This window comes from Dromaius novaehollandiae, chromosome 3, assembly GCF_036370855.1.
Source record: "Dromaius novaehollandiae isolate bDroNov1 chromosome 3, bDroNov1.hap1, whole genome shotgun sequence".
Taxonomy (NCBI): Eukaryota; Metazoa; Chordata; class Aves; order Casuariiformes; family Dromaiidae; genus Dromaius; species Dromaius novaehollandiae.
Genome location: NC_088100.1, coordinates 12,996,622 through 13,015,253, shown reverse-complemented (window position 1 = coordinate 13,015,253; position 18,632 = coordinate 12,996,622). Strand labels below are relative to the sequence as shown.

The 18,632-nt window shown below is 34.9% G+C and overlaps 2 protein-coding genes across 6 annotated transcripts in view; one reads left to right on the top strand and one right to left on the bottom strand.

The window, feature by feature from the left end:
• The window catches only part of VSNL1 (visinin like 1), a 93,183-nt gene extending 90,096 nt beyond the window's left edge, over window positions 1–3,087 (top strand). Inside the window, exons 3-4 of the mRNA XM_026097146.2 lie at window positions 957–1,172; window positions 2,131–3,087. Of these exons, the coding sequence (XP_025952931.1) occupies window positions 957–1,172; window positions 2,131–2,328 (414 nt within the window). The 3' untranslated portion in view covers window positions 2,329–3,087. The remainder of the gene's footprint in view (window positions 1–956; window positions 1,173–2,130) is intronic.
• Window positions 3,088–4,616: 1,529 nt separating this feature from the next.
• SMC6 (structural maintenance of chromosomes 6) overlaps window positions 4,617–18,632 on the bottom strand; it is a 39,019-nt gene continuing 25,003 nt past the window's right edge. For 3 of the 5 annotated variants that reach the window (XM_064508439.1, XM_026097142.2, XM_064508440.1), the window contains 7 exons: window positions 17,086–17,223; window positions 16,145–16,290; window positions 15,330–15,455; window positions 12,125–12,230; window positions 10,197–10,349; window positions 8,176–8,273; window positions 4,617–6,783 (listed from right to left, as the gene is read on the bottom strand). In XM_064508439.1, the coding sequence (XP_064364509.1) occupies window positions 6,675–6,783; window positions 8,176–8,273; window positions 10,197–10,349; window positions 12,125–12,230; window positions 15,330–15,455; window positions 16,145–16,290; window positions 17,086–17,223 (876 nt within the window). In that variant the 3' untranslated portion in view covers window positions 4,617–6,674. The remainder of the gene's footprint in view (window positions 6,784–8,175; window positions 8,274–10,196; window positions 10,350–12,124; window positions 12,231–15,329; window positions 15,456–16,144; window positions 16,291–17,085; window positions 17,224–18,632) is intronic. The other 2 variants (XM_026097143.2, XR_010388177.1) reach the window with 2 other exon arrangements.

Genomic DNA, 18,632 nt, shown 5'->3' with positions numbered 1-18,632 from the left:
CAGAGAACATATGTTCCTGATTTTTCATGGTATGTGTGGATTTTTTTTTTTTAATAAATAGTTATGTAACACAAAGCCCAACCCACACAGCTGCTTGGCTGCAGTTAAGCCAAGGGCTGGTTACTCCCAAGCAGAAAAAATACTGTTAAAATTTACCTTGGTTGCTGTGTTTCATAGTTGGAGAATAGAAGGCAGCACATAAAAACAGTTGTAAATTTAACCGCTGCTCAGAATGAATTTCTTATTTCAGGCACCCACCTCGAAGTAGTTCAAAATGCAGGGTAGAGCAGACAAGAACGATCCGAAGTTTGGCTGTGGCTCCCAGAGCACTGTCTCCGTAACGTTGTATATAGCACTGAGCAGAATTTGGTCATCCCAATTTGCTGTATGTCAGGAATTGCTTGCTCCAAGGAGCATGGGCCACGAAACGGTGTGCCAAAGAATGCCCAGGGTGATGCCTGAGCTAGGGGGAGCTTTGCTCATCTTTTAAGATGTCATAATCTAATGATGGGGTTGAATTTATATCACTGAATTGAATTTTCAATACTGAAACACAGAACTTTTTCAACAAAACAAATTTCCTTGGAAAATTGCTGTGAAAACATGAAATGCAACCATGTTTTATACCACTGTTGTTATATACCACTGTTAGTAGGTACAATCTCTCATTTGTACTCAACTTCATTTTAAGGTTCATCTAGTTCAGTTACTTTTGGAGATAACATACTTTAATATAAGCATAATATTGCTTGCTGTTAAAAGAGTTTTTATAGAAATAATAGGTTTAATACAGTTACTACACTTTAATTGTTGCCAAAGATTAAATTGCGTATTTTCAGTTTACACAAAGACCACCAGCAGCTCTTCATAAATGCCTCACTTCAGTATTTTGCAGGCAGATACATAGCTTGCTTCCTTACACTGCCCACGGTTCTATTTATTATTTTGTTTTGCAGTTCTTTCCGTATGGCGATGCTTCGAAGTTTGCCCAGCACGCCTTCCGAACCTTCGACAAGAACGGAGATGGAACCATCGACTTCAGAGAGTTCATTTGCGCACTGTCCATCACCTCAAGAGGCAGTTTTGAGCAAAAACTAAACTGGGCCTTCAACATGTACGACTTGGATGGCGACGGTAAAATTACAAGAGTGGAAATGCTGGAAATTATAGAGGTGAGGTCAATACGACACTCAAAACCAACATGTATTAGCATTTTCTTTAGAAAAAATAGATTGCTTGTTCACGTACACTTAAAGATTTGAAGCACTGTATCTTTGAAGTGCATTGTATCATTAAAAAGGTATGACCTAGAGACTCATCTCACTGACTCATGTCTAAGCAATACAAGCAAACTAACATTGCAGTAGATATGTAATCTGAGAATTGCAAAGATCACGTGGCCATGTAAGCTTTCAAATACCAAGAGGTAAATGTTTTCTGATGAACAGATTAACTGTAAGAACTGTACAGCAACGGCTTTACAAAGCCCATTTGAAAATCACTTTGCCAGCCATGAAATTACTGTTTTGTAGCTCAAGTGGCTGAAAACCTTGTTGGAGATTAACTTCAAATGACTGCAGAAATTTACATGGACAAACAACCTCCTGCCTTTTAAGTTAGCTCTTACAGATGGGCACTAAGAAATAAGATAACCATAGTATAGTTAAAGGGTAAAGTTTACCTCAGTCATCTGTTGGATACTAGCCACAGTGGTTAATACCAGATTTTGTGCATACGTACCCACAGAAAGCTGCTGAAATGAGATGCCTTTTAAAGTTGATTATTCAGAATTGATGTAAAATATTTCAATGGGGTAACTTAAATCCAAATAAACAGTTGATCCAGAGAACATGTTACAATAGATTTGCAGTATGAAACAGAAGAACACAGAAATTCATTGCAGTAGGCAAAGTGCAATTGATTTTAAAAGCCTGTATTTGAAGGAAGAATTGAAACCCTTGTTCTTCCGTATTTTAAGTAAACAGGTATCAGATTCCAAAGGAAAAAATCCGCAGGGAAACTGGCAATCACTTGATTGTTGAAATTTGATTCCAGAATTTGATCACATCAATGCACAGATTAAATCTATGACTTAATTTTTTGAATTTTCTTTTTGGTTTCTTTCCAAAGGCCATCTACAAAATGGTGGGCACTGTGATAATGATGAAAATGAACGAGGATGGTCTGACGCCTGAGCAACGAGTAGACAAGATTTTCAGTAAGATGGATAAGAACAAAGACGACCAGATCACACTGGATGAATTCAAAGAAGCTGCAAAGAGTGATCCTTCCATTGTATTACTCCTGCAGTGTGACATTCAAAAATGAGCTTGTGTACAATGCATCACAGACTGCACAGAAGTTTAAATGTTCCATTCAGTTTGCAGCTATTTCCACACACACACACAAATTTGCTTGGACTACCTATAAATGGACTTGCTTCTTGTGTTTGAAACACTTGTGTGCATGAGAATGTCATTTGCTAAAGAATTTTAAAAGTATATATTACAAAAATAAACTGCCACAACGTGATGTGTGCAATGTCATTTCATAACCCTATTCCTCTGAAGCCTGTGCTGCAGTGAATTATATTATTTATTGTTCATGTTTTACTGATGCTAGCTCTGTGTCTCCTAGACTGAGTAATGTTAGTGACACTGAATTCCCATAGTAATGTTAACTGTTTATTATAAATCATGTCACCATTCTGCTGTAAAGTAGTACTGGACAGACAGAGGGGAAGATGTCCTCAGTTCTTAAGTCTGACCACACATGTGCTTGTATTGTCAGTGGATATAAATGTACTTCATTTGCATGCCTTTTAGGTTTGCCTTAATTCTTACCTCATTTGCATCCCTTCGATCTGGAAAGAGCTATGTCAGAGGAATGCAGTATAAACAAGCAAATCCTGCTAAAATGCACCCTTTAATTAAAAGTATATATAAATATATATATAATGTTCAAAATCTTGTTTTATTGGAAGTTTAAAGGTTTTATTGAAAGTGTATTGATCTTTGCCTGAATTTTCAAAAGCTTCCACAGAGGTTGCAATATATATATGTCCCAAAATAAATTTATAATATTTGACCTTTTCCCCTAATTCTTATTTCATGTCTTCAGTAATAGCGGGGGGGGGGGGGGGGGGGGAAGATTTCAATCTCTTGCAGTTATCTGTCACTGTACTACTAGGAAATATGTATTTTTTTTTTATGAAAGCATGAAGAAATTTCTTTGCATTCACTCATTAGAAGAGTCATATTATACAAAACCAAAAGTTGTAGTTCTTGTATTTGCCAACAGAGCAGCTGTTTATCCTCTAAGATTTTGATGCTAAGGTTTGACAGTATACCTACTACCTGTGCTTACATAACTTTTTAAGCTAGCTGTAAGTCAAATACAATATATTTGCTTGGCCTAAGCCTGGTCTTTTAATGTTTTTCCCTCCTTAAATGAGGGTCTTTCCTCTCACCATGTGATATTAAACTACCACATGTTTAATATGAACAGGCAGGTTGTAAAAAAAAGTTATTGATAAACTAACCATAAAGTATAATTCACTGAGAAAGGACAGTCGAGAGAACCATCGTCCTCCTCCTCAACTCTATGCAGCGCATCCATCAAGTTCCACTCTATTGCGTGGCAAGTATAAGTTTTGTGCAGCCTTGGGAAAATATTGAGAGCTAGCAGACTGCAGAAAGCGTGGATACAAATCTTTCCTATAGCAGATTTCCCAGTTGCTTTAAACAAAGTCAGTTGCTAGCAGGATTATAAAAAAGAAAAAAAAATGTCCGAGAATATCTTACAGTTGCATGTTTGATATTTCTTCTTTGCCTGATGAAGAAATTAGATATTTCTACTAGCTAAAAATAAGACAATAAAATATGACACAAGTCATTCTCTGTATTCTCAAATCTAAAAGTGAAGCTCAGTTTTACACATTTTGCCAGACACTTCCAACTGGGGGTGAAAGAAGAATTTTAAAAATACAAATTTATAACATTTATATTTTTCCCCTAATTCTTATTTCATGTCTTCAGCATAGTAATAGAGGGGGGAGGGGAAAGAAAAAAAAAAAAAAAAAAAAGATTTCAATCCCTCTTTTTACCAGATTTTTACTTACACTAGACAGGTAACATTCTTAGGACATATATTTCTTTCTTAATTTATCAAGTTCAGCTGTAAATTAAAGATAAAGACATATTCTGAAAAAGCAATATACTTCTGAGTATCTATGCTTTAGATGCATAGGTGCAACTATGTCCATAGTTTCAATTCAGGCTTAAATTACTAGTTGTAGGCAAGATGTTGGATATTCCTGGGATTTTATGCCCCTTCCACTTATATATGCTTATTAGAGAAGCAGTACATCATTCTACATTTCCCTGCGCCTCAAATTTATGTATCTGGATAGGCTCCATTTACTTTAATGCAGCATTAGGCAATCCACTGCCATCCAAAATGGCCAACAGCTCAAATGGTCACAAATGTAACATCATGATCACAACTGTTTCTGTCTAGGTAGCTCGCATAAACAAACTCCTTATCTAAAGTACCAAGAACAAGACAGCTTTGAGACCTTAGTAGAATCACTGCAAAAATAAATGTATCCAAGCAACTGCTTCAATAATTGTTTATTCAGAAATAATCCTCTACCATGAAAACAGTTGCTTATAATAATCACAGGCACACATTTTCATTAAGTACAGTGATAGATTAGAATAAATACATCATACGATTTAAACTAAAGATCAGAAGAAGCACTGCTAACTGCTCCAATATTTCAAGAAAGATTTATTACAGCAGTCTGTAGAAAGCCTGGGAGAAAGTTGAAGTGTTATTCCAATAGGAAAGCGATATTTTTGCTTAAACTCTTTTCTCCACACAACTATAAAAGCACCAGTGAAGATAAAAACTTCTCTCCCCTGCCCCTGCACTCTTGCTTTATTTTCTCGGATACTGAACAAAATTAGGAGGAACGAATACTAGGTCATTCTATAAATTCATATTGTAAAAGGTTCTGAAATATATTCTAGTTTCACCAAAAAACTGAGTCCCACTTCAGTTTACGACCACTGTCTCTTGTTCTCCTGCCATGCATTTCAGTAAAAAGCCTGTTTTCTCAGTAACCTCCTCTTAGACACAGGAAGGTTGCTATGAGTTTGTCAGGCTGTTACTCTAGCCTTTCGGAAGTAAACATCTGATGTCTTTAAAAGGTCACTAGATGCAACTCCTAAAGATAGAGTACAGTAGGAAATCTAATGGCAGTGCTAGTGTATTTCTTTCAATTCTTCACTAGCTTCCATATCTTAGGAACACCTATAAACTTAATACATGCTTGTGTAAAAGCTAAACAACATTAATACATATCATCATGTAGTGGCTAAAACAAAAACAAAAAAGCTTTCAAAAAATAGCTGTCAAGTCAATTTAGGACTTAAACTGTAAAGAAATTTTATTGAGGAATTGCTATCTGGTAAATAACTGTAGAAATTGCAGAATTGTCCTCTGAAAAATCTTAATTGTTCTTGTTACCCTGTAATGTCAAGAAAATGTATGCCTAATGGCTGAACTTTAAATTGATTGTTTTTGAAGAGCTCCCAACAATTTCAAGTTCCTGGAGGGAGAAGAACAGGAGAGAAGAAAGTTAATATGGAGCAATTTGAAAGATGTACTTTTTCTTTCTCCCTCCATCCCCAATAAATGTTTGCATTTCTTTTTTTTTAATAAAGCAGAGGTCACTTAATTTTAATGCCTTTACTGTAGTTTAGTCTCAGATAAAAACCAGAAAGCCTTCAATGCTGTAAAAAACTTACTGTATCATTTCTCAAAATTCTATTCTACTCCATTCCTATATACTGAACATCTCTACTTCAATAAGTGACTTTTGTCACTTTAGTTGGTTATAAAGTGATGAATATCTACAGATCTAACCTATGCCTGCAAACTCAAATTGTGTAAGAGCTTGGTTTAATTGAAGTTAAGAATCTAAGTTTATAAAATCAAAATTTGCTAGTTTTCGTAAGCTCACATCCAAAGACACTCACACTCTTTCTATAAACTCTTTAGAAAGGAAGACATTTCCTCCCTACCGAGAGAACATACTGCAAATGAATTCTTCACTTTTTTAGTTACAAAAATATACACTGTAAGTAATAATTTATGTTCAGCAGCTGTGGTTCCACTGGAAAAATGAAAACATTTACTGCATGTATTAATTAACATATGTTCAACAAAAAGCAAGAGTTAGGAAGACAAAATTATCTTAAGACCAATTTTTAAGTGTGTAGAGATACTACAGGATTACTACAAGTGTCAGTTCTCAGATTTTATTAAAATATTACTTCAGAGTTATACAAAATACATTATATATTTTCAGGAAAAAACAGAACAATTGATTAAAAGATCTAATAATTGGTAGTTAAAAATATCAATCAGTTGAACACTTAGGATTTTTTCATCAAAACTGTGTATTAAATTTACACACTGTGCTTAAAATCCTTGGTCTGTACAAACACATACAGTAGTTTTAAAAAATAAGAACCTCTTCTTTTCCTGAAGTTATCTAACGAAAGGTCCTCCTATCCAGCAACAAGAAGTAATAACCTTGTATACATCATTACACATTTATACTGTAACAATCCTCAAAACTGTGTTACATTCATACACAGATATACTTATTGATTTTCCTCCTCTTCATTCCTATTTCGGAAATTCAATGTTGTTTGGCCTCTTTCAGGATCTTGCAGTCGAAGGATTCGAATAAGGGTACTTGTAGGTAGAGAACTAAAAGTAAAGTATACATCATTTAAATAGCGTTTCCTTTGCACAAATTTCAGTATTTCTTTCCATTACCTATTTGCCTTTACATAACTGCATCTTTTCTCTTAAACAGTTTTAAACAGTAATATGGGGTGAAGTTCTGGCTTCACTCACTGAACTATACCAGAGCAAGACTTAAGCCAAAGCTTGAGGTAAAGACTAACTGATTTCAATCACGTGACTTCTAAAAATTAGACTACAAAAATTATGGAAAGGATGCTTTCAAGTGAAACTGCAGATGAAATATTTATCAAATATGGTTCATATCTGCCTTACAGACCCTGAACTGGAACACACTTTATACACACAACCACTCATATCATACATATTAACATAGTTACTAAACATACTGGGGTCTTAGGTTAGAGCTTTTCCATTGATTGCCCTAACAGTACTTTCACTGAGACTGCCTTTGTGCTTTTGTTTCTGTTACATTGTTTGCATATTATTACTGATCAGGGAACATGGTAACAGGATGTAACAAAATGAAATTACACTTTAATATTTAAACTTGTAAACAGTTACCATTCAGGAAATTCCTACATCTCTACTGAACAGAGTTTCAGAAATTTATCCAAAAGCATTTTCACTTACATAACAGAATACTCCTCTACTTTTTTAGATTTTAGCAATGCAAGACAGTTATATAAAGTGAACTTCATTTTAAAGACTGCTTAAACTTCCTGTGTAGTCAGCTGAGAGGAAAAAAAGGTCTTGGGTGATGTGAATTATCGTCCACAGATTTGGCTAGAGAGCACAGCTGGATGCACACAGTTTGACAGTGACTGTCCCCTTAGCCAGGCATGGTTTTACCAGGGAATCATATGGAAGTTTAAGAACTGTGGACTACTTGGATCAAAACAAGGAAACAAGAAGTAAACTACCAGCTTCTAGATTGGTGAGTTAAAAAGAAACTCTACTCAAACAACATAAGCCATTTAAAAGTTCAGTAGTATTAAAGGGAGGGGGAGAGAAGGGGGGGAAAAAATGCAGTATCTTTTGTTAATTTTGGGAGGAGGGTGAGGAAGATGACTCTAGTAACTACCAGACTAAAAGCTTCTGGAGCCAGCTTTAAGCAGTTAAAAAAAAAAAAAATCTCGAAAAGCTGATGCACTAAAGATGATAATCTGATTCATGTCCCACTGAATTACCATACTAAGAGATATTTCCTAAGGAAGAGTGAAAAAGCCTGCTATTAAATTCCAGAATCACAGTGATAGAACTGCTTATTTTTTGCTATTCTACCACTACAAATAGCAAAATTTCTTTCCTCTCACATTTACTTTTTTCAGGTTATGTTCCTTGCAATACCGCTTCCTTGTACTTCTTGTACTAGGAAATATAATACATCATTACCTCATACTTTGTGGGGTGAGCAAAATGAACTGTCGATGACGCTGAGAGTCAGCCACCTTGAGCATCATATCCATTGCAATTCTTCTGTTAACCATGTCCTAAAGACAGAAGATTTATCAGGTAGTGATACTGACAGTGTACTTCACTACTTACTGTTGTATGGTCAGACAATTACCTGAGAAAAAATTAATTAAAAAATATCTTAACAGAAAAACCTGCCAAAATTAATTCATATACAATAAAACTTTGCTAAAGAGAAGTCTTGTAAGAACTATGCCAGGGGAATATTAGGGTTAAATTCTAAAAGCTACAAACTACAGTCTAGGAAATATTCAGACTAAAAGTTTAGGAATAAATTCCTTTCAGTATATATGCACTATGGAAAGCTGCTATCTGAACAATCACACACACTTACTCCAGTCTTTTCTTTCAGCCAACTTGAATATTCCCATGTAGTATCTTTTACTTAGTATGCTGAAATGAACTATATTTTAGTAAAATGATGTTTCCTATAAAATCCTGCCTCAATTTTACATGAAAGCATTGAAGGGTTGCATAACACCTAATACATTATGTAGTGATTTTTTTTTTTTTTGAAAGATAAATGTGTAAGATTGTATTAAAACATGTAGAATGGGATACTATTATTAGCAGAGGTTAAACAAAGCTCTGCTTCCATACACTGCTATGCATGAAACCGTGCATCTCTTGGAAATATGCGGAGAGAGTCCTCTTGTGGCGCGCCTCCAGGATTACAGCCAAAGTAGCTACAGAACTTAGAAATAGCATGGGTGTACTTCCTGGCACATGACTGGAAAGACAAACTGTATTGATAATTTATGGACTAGGACACTTGACTGAACATGCTAATATTTTTCAATTTATGAACAGTGGTTCCTTCATTTTCTAATCTATACTTATAAACTGCTGATAATTCCTCCTCTTCTGCCCACATAGCTCAATACATTTGGAACATCACAAAATAATCATCTACTAGCCTGAAAGAGTTTGAAAGCTAAAATCTCTGCAGGACCTACAACTCTGAGTATCCACCTTTTCTCTAAACAGATGAATAAACTTTTTTTAAAAATAACTGAAAAATAAGAAAAGGCTTAAAGATTTGGAAGTTTGTTCTGTAGATTCTATGATTGTCATAGACAGAAAAACAATCTTTTAACAAACAGCGAAAAATGGCTGCTTGACCAGGTTAGGTGCATTCTTTCCTCTTTGAAATTCCTTATATACATACTGTCTTTTTTCTTTCTAGGTCTGTGATTCCCAGTCAATAGATCATTGATAATGGAAAGACACTGAAGGCAATATTTTTTTAAAAAAATCTAGAATCTAAGCTATTATTTTTGTCTCTTGGAGTTAATTCTTCTCCCAAACTATACCACCCTGGTTAGTAGTAAGTAGGAAAGCAAAAAAGATGATTGGAGTGGTTAGTTGCCTATCCAGGGAAGCTGTGTACAAAGATAAGGTTTGTCAGTTTTAGCTGACACTGGTATTGTCATTATTCTGCATTTCACTCTCTTTGAAAGAAGGTACCAAGTGAAAGTATAAGGCTTAGTCTACCTTCAAGTTTCTGAGTAGCAACACTGAACTCAACTGCTACACTACCTCTGGGAGGAGGAAAAAAAATAAAACTAAAAAAAAGAAATATCAATCCTAAAGGTGGTAGAAGTCAACACATGGGCCAAGCCCAAGATTATCACAGTAATACATATAGGCAACATGTAATAAACAGAATAGCAACTGCTTGATGAAGTAACAGAAAGCCGTATTTCATGAATTTTGTGCTTAACTAAGGTTTAAAAGCATGCAGCTTAAAAGATACTCATAGCTCTTGGTACCAACTTTGAAAACACAGCAAGCTTCAAAAATCCACTAAACTAAGTGAACAAGCTCCCTAATAAGTATTAATTATTTACAGTTATCATAATGTTTTAAATTCTAATAATAACTACTTCACTAATTTATACAAATCAGAATGGGAAGTGTAGTGTAAGTTTAAACTATACCATGTAGACATCAAATTCATCTAAGCATCTGAAAGGAGATTCAGTAATGGACCACAGAGAAAGAATGAAACAAACTGTTGAGAAGGAACGTTCACCTCCCGATAAAGATCTCACGTCATTAAGGGAAGCTTTGTCTCCCTCTCCAGGCTGGACCTTGAAGTAAAATAGAGCAATTTTTAAAACCACTTAAGACATATTAACAGAGTCATAATTTTAACTAAAAACACATTATGCAGCTACAGATACAGATCACTTGAGAACAAACTTATGTATTTCAGTGCAATGAATCTGAAATGAAACTGAAACAGAATGTCTCCTAACCGTTTTAAAACATTTCCAGAAGCATTGCAACTTTCTTCCTCACTAAAAAACAAATAGAACAGATTAAACAAATGATTCAGCCAGTATTTTTAACAGTTATAAACACTGTTTAATAACTGTCAACCAGTATTGTTATATTACTGTAAAATCCCAATTGCTACCACTTAGAGAATAGCAGGTAACTGAATCACACTGGTATTTTCAAAGGAACAGTTTCTTTGGAAAAATAAATGAGGTGCTGTAAACAGTCCTTTGTTCCAAGGATTATAACGACACCTTGTGGCACTCCCTAAGATTAAATTTAAGCATTTTGACCTGTCAATTACATTATATCTAAACTAAGCAAGAAAACTAAATTATTTTGTAAACTTTCCCTTCTTTTTTCAATTTACCTTCCTTGAAAAAATTTAGATCTCTTGTGTGATACTAACTCTTGCACAGCAAAGACTACTACTACTAGCTATGTTAAACTGATAACTCCAGCTCAACCCATAAGTCTGGTCATTACCTGGCATTTTCTTTTTTTAAAGTTATATATACTTTGCCTGTTTATTTAGCATCATATCAAACAATGTTTATGTTGTCGCTACATATTTTTCCCCTAAATTCCCAAAACACAAAAGCAAATACCCCATGAATGAAGAGAAATGTTAGCATTAACAGCCTAGCTATCTCTGGAATTCTTGAAATTCCAGAGTATGATTCAAGGAGATGTAGAATATTAAGATAAAAACCCACAAACACCAAATGTGAAACTTATCAAGGAAATATAGGCCAAGAATCTTGCAGGGTTCAGATTTATGCTTGGATTTCTTTAGGCCCTTTCTTTTTGGTAAAGTACTACATCACTGGTGTTAACATAAATAGAATTCATTTATCTGAATATCTGAAGAAATCTCAAAGTATTACTTAATGAGATTTAGCTTATCTCAAAGTTAACAACTTGAAGCCCTAAGCTTTTAGTAGACTAGTCATGTTTTACTGTGAATTGACAGAAGACTATAATATTTGGCTAGTTAAAGAGGAGGAAAGTTTAAAACAAAAAACAAAGCCTATTGGGAATATATCATAACAAAGGTGAAAAATATAAAGCATCAGAACTGCAACTGAGCAGAAAAAAAAATGTTGCAGTGTTTCTAAAAGTACCTGCTAAAATTTTTTGGGAGGCACATAAGATACAAACCTACAAAATGCACAGAAAATACACAATACTTAAGTTATCAGCCTTCAAAAGGAAATAGCTAACAAAATAATAGCGATACCCATTACATAATCACACAAATAAAGGAAAGCCTACTATCACCGAAATAAGAACTGAAATAATTGTCAAAGACTGACTAGGCTAACTGGTTAGTGAACTTTTGTCCTCTGCATAAGACAACAACCCAAATTTATTCCATGTTTTCTAGCAGCCTGACCATAAGATGGTGATATGGTTTGATTTTGTTTTTCTTTGTTTTCAGATGATGCACTACAATCTAGCACATCACATTTTGGGGAGGGGAGTGATTCATTACCCTTTGCAATGCATATTCTAGCAATCGATATCAAGAAATATCTATTTTCATTAAATACTATGATTATTAAAGAAATATAAAGCAACTTACTGTTATTGAAAGTGTCTCATTCTTGTGATCAAAAAGTATTTTTCCACTGTAAGCTCGAATACGTAATAAATGGTCAAAGTAGAGCTTGCATCGTAAAGAAAGGAGCCTTAAATCAGTTAAATTATGCAAATAAATATTAGGTCAGTGAATTTTAAAACATGCAAATAAGTGACAGCAGATTTTTATCAGCAGTTCCACATTACGATCTCCACTATTAAGCACTACACCATTAACAACACTTACCCCAAAATCAATTAAACTCTGGAGGAGTTAACATTAGAAACCCAACATACTCAAGAGAATCACAGAAGTAACAAAATAAGAAACCCAGAAGTACGTTTGCTATTTCTCAATCAAGACAAGTTTCTAGAAGCCTCTGCTCCAATCATCTGGAAGTTTTTTTACACTCTTTTTCCACAGCTTGAACAGAAAATGACCAGATTCTACTTCCTCCTTAGTATTCATACTGCACAGTAAGGATAGGGAAGAATTTGTGGACTCTGTTCGACTCCAGGAATTAAACAGTGTTGAATACTCCTTTCTCACCCCTTCGTCTCCCCATCCCTCATTCTAGTATATAATTCCCCAATAGCTCTTTCAAGAAGGAACTATAGTTCTTTAAGTCATTAGAGTGGGATTCAAACTCAAACTCACGCCCTAGAAACAAGTTTCAGTTTGAGATCAAAAGATCCATATTAGATGTCCAGAGACAAGACAACTGTCTAAGTATCTATTACAGTCAATGGAGATCTACAAAAGAAGAACCAACAGACAGGAAATCAGCACATCCATTATAATCATTACTGATTATGTCAACCTAAAACTAATGGGAGCTAAACAACCTACTGTGCCCACAGACATGTACATATAGGCACCAAAAGGCAAGCATCTGATTCCGTAAGTAAATTTTACCCACTAGTATTTCTGCATCTCCACTGCACAGAATATGACCCTAACAGAAAATAATGGTCAGGCGAAGCTATCTACATCTCCTTAAAACCCTAGACTGAGAAGTATAAAAAGCAGAGCCAACACTACTGTCCTCAATTTTTCCTGAGGAGAATGATAAAGGGGAAAGACTGCACTGGAGAAGAGCAGATCAGTCACAACTTAGTGCAGTGCTCAAAAGGCAGCACAACTAGCACTGCAGATGCAGCACAGTAATTATTCTGTTATTCCTCCTAACGCTAGCTTTACAGCAAGTTAAATGTCCAAATCCAAGATCACCACCTATATTCCCTCAGCAGCCAGTAAAGAGAAAGAAATTAATCTCATTCTAAAATAGAAAATTAACCTATTAAAATCTCAGGGTGACTACAGAACTTCACTAGCTATAAAAGGAACCAAGATATTTAACTTAAAGCAGATAGATACTTAGAAAAGTTAGGTAAGAGGGAAAATAAGACTGCCTCCAACCAACAATAAGGATTTGAGTACTTCAAGTGAGATCCATCACAGACACCTTCCAAACAGGCAGATGAGATCTCACAGAATCTTCTGAGTAATGGCTTCATGACTTGTTGGATATAATCCAACTATTATATTCTAAGACAATTGCAGAGAAGTTTGTTACAAGTGCCATAGCTTCATTCTCAAGGTTTAAGCACTGAACATTCAGAACAAAGCCACCTTTAGACCTTTGAGAAGAACTTGGCAGAGGCCAGGGAATGAGCTCACCTTTATGAAACACTCTACATGGTAGTCTGCCCTATCTGTTGAAGGGAGGCCACCAAAAGCAGTCTTCATTGAGTGAAGAAGGGGTGCATTCCTAATAAAATAGAGGCTCCACGAAAGAGGAAGCTGCCAAATTGCAGAATCTGAATAAAGACCTTAAAACTGTTTCTGCATAAGGCAGAGGAAAAATGTTTGGCCCACCATGAAATTACGTGACGATACTGCAGCTAATTAGACTTAATGAGCATCAGTGGAAGTCCAGATTATTTCAACACTAGTATAGTGGTGACATTTTGCTGTCCAAAACAAGTACTGAAACAGAACTGTCCTCCATTAAGTCAGGATAGTTGAGACCTTCCTGGTGTGGAAGTCTGGAGCTTCAACTGATCACATTCTTTTTGCAACTGTCAGTCCAGGCTATGCTAAATCATCAGACATCATGGTATTGGATCTGGGAGCAAGATAAGGTTAGACAGCTATGCAAGGGAAAAGTGAGACAAGGACTGGAAGCTGTGTTGAGAAACTAATCACAAGAACTATATGGAACTAAAATAATTAATCACGCACTGTCTCACTTCAGAAGTATCATGGGACTCAATAGAAACATATCTCAGTTTTGTCCAAGCTTTGTTCAATATCAGGTAATCCAAAAGATGAAGGAAAGTCAAGTGCAACAGGGCACTCACTAGACCTTATCCAAATTCTCTCATACCTGCTGATTTAGTTCATGGCAAATTATCTACTTTGGAAACTCTTTAATGAAAAATTCACATGAACATACTGTCAAAGTGAATCTCAAATATACTTAGACCATGCCTGACAAACATCTGTCTATCACATTTTTAAGAAATTCCAAAGGTAAGGATCTGTAAATTTAACCTATTTCAGGGCCTGTTACAATGCTAACCCCCTCAGTTTTGAACCCTGTTTTAAACCCTCAGTTGAGGGAGGCATTGCTGTGAATACCACCATCAAAATATCATTCTCTTGTGTCTGCTCTATAATTTATATCATGAAGTATGGGCACAATTCACACATCACCCCAGTATACTTTTTTGGCCAAAGAAAGCAATCTCACACATCAGTAAACCAGCAAAGAACCACGTACCTCTGCGAGTAAACCTAAAGAGCTGCCAAAATTCAACAGTTTATTTAGGTTATAATCACAGAATGTGTAGAACAGCTGTATCTTATTTTATGAAGTTCTACTGAAGACTTCAAAAACTGTCAGACTTAAGTGATGATAAGGTTTCTATATGGCTTCTACTTAATGAGAAAGGTGTGCTAGTATCTACTATTAAAACAAATCCATTTAGTTGCTTTAGAAAAGGCAAAATAATATGCTGTTATTCAGCACATTCATATCATATGAACTGAATTTAGCACATACAATATGGAGACCTAACAACCTAATTTGCTGGTATTGGTCACAAGAGGTCCTAGAAACAACTGTGTTTTTATATTCTTTAGAAAATACTTATTTCTACATATAAGTTATCTGACAACTGAAGTTACAGTAAAATTGACGTACCTTAAGAACTGCCGATATATTTTGAATCTTTGTGTCATTATTTCTTCCAGCAGCTTAATAAATTTCTTTAGATTCTTTACTTTACTGTTTGCATCCTCATATTTTTCCTTTGCATCAAAAAACTGCCTGTTTTATCAACAGAAAGTCTACCATCAACACGCATAAAAGCAAGCAATTGTTTTAACTACTGAAAACCATTTTCATGGCCAAAACTCTTCATTCAGATGAAAGCTTTATTTTGAAGCTAAAAGCATTTTGACAAGTAAGGTAGACCACTGGTTACAAATGAAAAGAGGTCAAAAAACTAACTTTAGTTCTATTTTTCCTTCTTATAAAAGAAAACTGACACCAAGGAGAACTAATGATTAAGCTGCTCACGTTTAAGAGTATTGAAGGTGTGTGACTTTTTATAATGCATTGCAGTCAAAACATCAAATAACTGCCTAACTTTCACATTAGTTTTTCACACTAGAAGTGCACCTAATGCTCAATGGATCCCAGAACATCTGGGGTCCATTCACACCACCTGGTCACCATTGGGGTACCTCCAAACATTAAGAGGAGTTGATCACTGATAACTTCAGAGTATAGAGCCCATCTAAAAATCACTAGAGGGCAGTTCAACACCTGCAAGACTCTTCAGTATTGGTTGACCGAGCAATCAGCAAAGCATGTTTCTACACTGTCATATAGTTGTTTCTACACTGTCATACAGTTGAAGTATTAAAATCACATATCAGCATTATGAGCCAGTAAGAAAACTATTCCTTGCCTACTTCTGTCATACTTGAACTATGCAGAGAAAAATTACTCACTGTATAATTTCTTCTCTGTTTCCGTGGCGATCTTTCTCTGAGTTTATCCTCTCTCTCAAGCGATTCATTTCTGCATCAAGACTCTTAACAGTTCTGCTGACTTCGATGCGCTCCGAGTATATTTGCCTAGCCTGTGCAATTTTCTCCTAAAGTTTAAAATTCAATAAATTGTTTTATTTTCAAAAATGTTAGTCCTTGCAATGAATATTCTGTGCTATGCAAAAATCAAGCTCTCCAAGCAAGAACAAAGTCTTTGTTTTGTTCTTTGTGTATCACTCCTTACAGCAAAATTATTGGTATCAACAATTTTACTAACAATAGTTAGAAGCAGGTAATCATTTCAGTGATAAGAACAGTATCCATCTGAGAACTCTAATGTATTCACATTTATCTAATATAGATAAACAAAGGACGAAATTCACCATATTTCACTGGGACTTATTAACTAACTCTGAAATCACACTCACAGAGACTTTTGAGAGACTAAAGCTTGATTAGATAAATCTCTGAAAGAACAGGTATGAGATCTGTACAAGAGAAGAAAAAGAACCTTACTGTCTAAAAACCAAAGCAATATTAAATTTTTGCAATTTAACCTAAAATACAAGTTTTAGGATTAAGTCATTCTAATCTTCTCACCGCATAAATCCAGAAGAGTCTAGTTATCTAGCTATCATAGCTGAAACCCTGAAGACTGAAGTTGTCTGTCAAGGTGCTAGGCCAGACAATGAGAAGTCTTGAGGTATATATACAAAGTAACTTTGATTTGATTTACATATAGCTTAGACCAAGCTAAAAAACCAGAGTATTAATATGGTCTGTATGTCATATAAGCAGAACAACCAAATATCTAAATACTAAAAGGATCCTGATTATCTGATTTCAACTGATGAAAAACAAACAAGGAAAAAAAAAAAGAGAGAGAGAAAAAGAGATACTACCTCTAATTCTTTTTCTTTGGCAGTTAGTAATTCTTTATGTCTTTTTACACAAGCCAAGTGTTCTTTCTGTTTGTCTTCATAGTGCTGCAAACACCGTTTGCTGTTTTCTACTTCTGAGTCAGCTTGGTTTAATTCATCCTGTTTGGAATAAATCAGGATATGAAGAGTAAACTGTTTGTGGTAGATTCCAAAGCATCTCTCTACCACAGGTAGTTATGTTGTTTTTAATACCATCTAATTGTTCATGTTCAGCATGATCATTCCTTCTAAAGTCCAGATGCTTTAACAGCGATGGATCAAAAAGTCTCATTCATTCCTAACAAGAACATAATAAGTGTTCATATTGCTTCACAACATTAAATTGATAACGATTAGATATGGTATCTTGAGGAGAGTATTATGTTTTAATCTTCGAAAAGAGATCCTTTCTCCTAAAACTCTGAAAACTGCATTTATTTTATACATTATGTTCCAGTCAGAACGTTTCCATAAGAAAACCGAGTGCCCTACTACAATCATAACAGGATATAGACTATAGCAACTTCTATACTGTAATAGTGTGTCAGTGCAGTGAAAGTCACATCCTAACTCTGCAGAGATTTACTATTTTCAAGACAGTAAAGAGGTACAATGGTATGAATTAGCTAGAAGATAATTTTCTTCATCCCTGTCAACTAGTAGCTTTCTCACAAAAAAAAGTTTCATATTACATGACAATTTTTTTTTTTTAAATTCATCAGCAATGGATGATCTCTTTTTTTTCTAATCTCACCTTTAAGCCACAGCTTGATGTGTGTGAACAGCTTATTAAAAAAACTGTATAGAAGTACATCTAGTCTAAAATACCCTTTCAGGAATTTAAGAGTCACCTTTCATGGTGTTTAGTCCCCTTACTACCTAGCAATAGCGTTCTAATAGTCTGAATACATCTATTCTATTTAAAAAGAATTCTATAAGGAAAGAGAACATATCTTTAGTATCAAAATGGATATATTTATCAGTTATTTTCCTTACCTGTTTCCTTCCTCTTTGTTTGCTTTTTTAAACTGGGCTGACTACATATCAATCTACAGTGTGAATGAGTCATACAAGAGATGCTGAGTAATAATGAGTGATAGTTCGAATTTTTTATTTCTTACTTCCACTATTTTAGAATACTGTTTGTCTGCTCAACTCCGTTACTTCCACTTTCAAACACACTAGTTATTTGTGGCAACGTGAGACAACCTTCCACTTCCCAATACTAAATTTTGCATATCACCACTCTGCCCTTTATCTTAAGTCTTGTTAATTCCGTGGGGTTCCCAGGTGTCTTCCATAGTTTTGAATGATCAAAACCATGTCTTATTACCTTCTGTGATTATGCAGTTTTACAGAATAGGCATTCCATATATAACTCCAAATGCCATTTTGAAGATGACCACTTATTCATATTTTTAGTTAGGCCTTAGCAGAAGGAAAAAAAAAAAGTCCCTTCCAATTCCTGACACAAGAAATTAAACTCTCTTCAAACCTAATAGTAGCAGCTATTACAATCAACATCACCT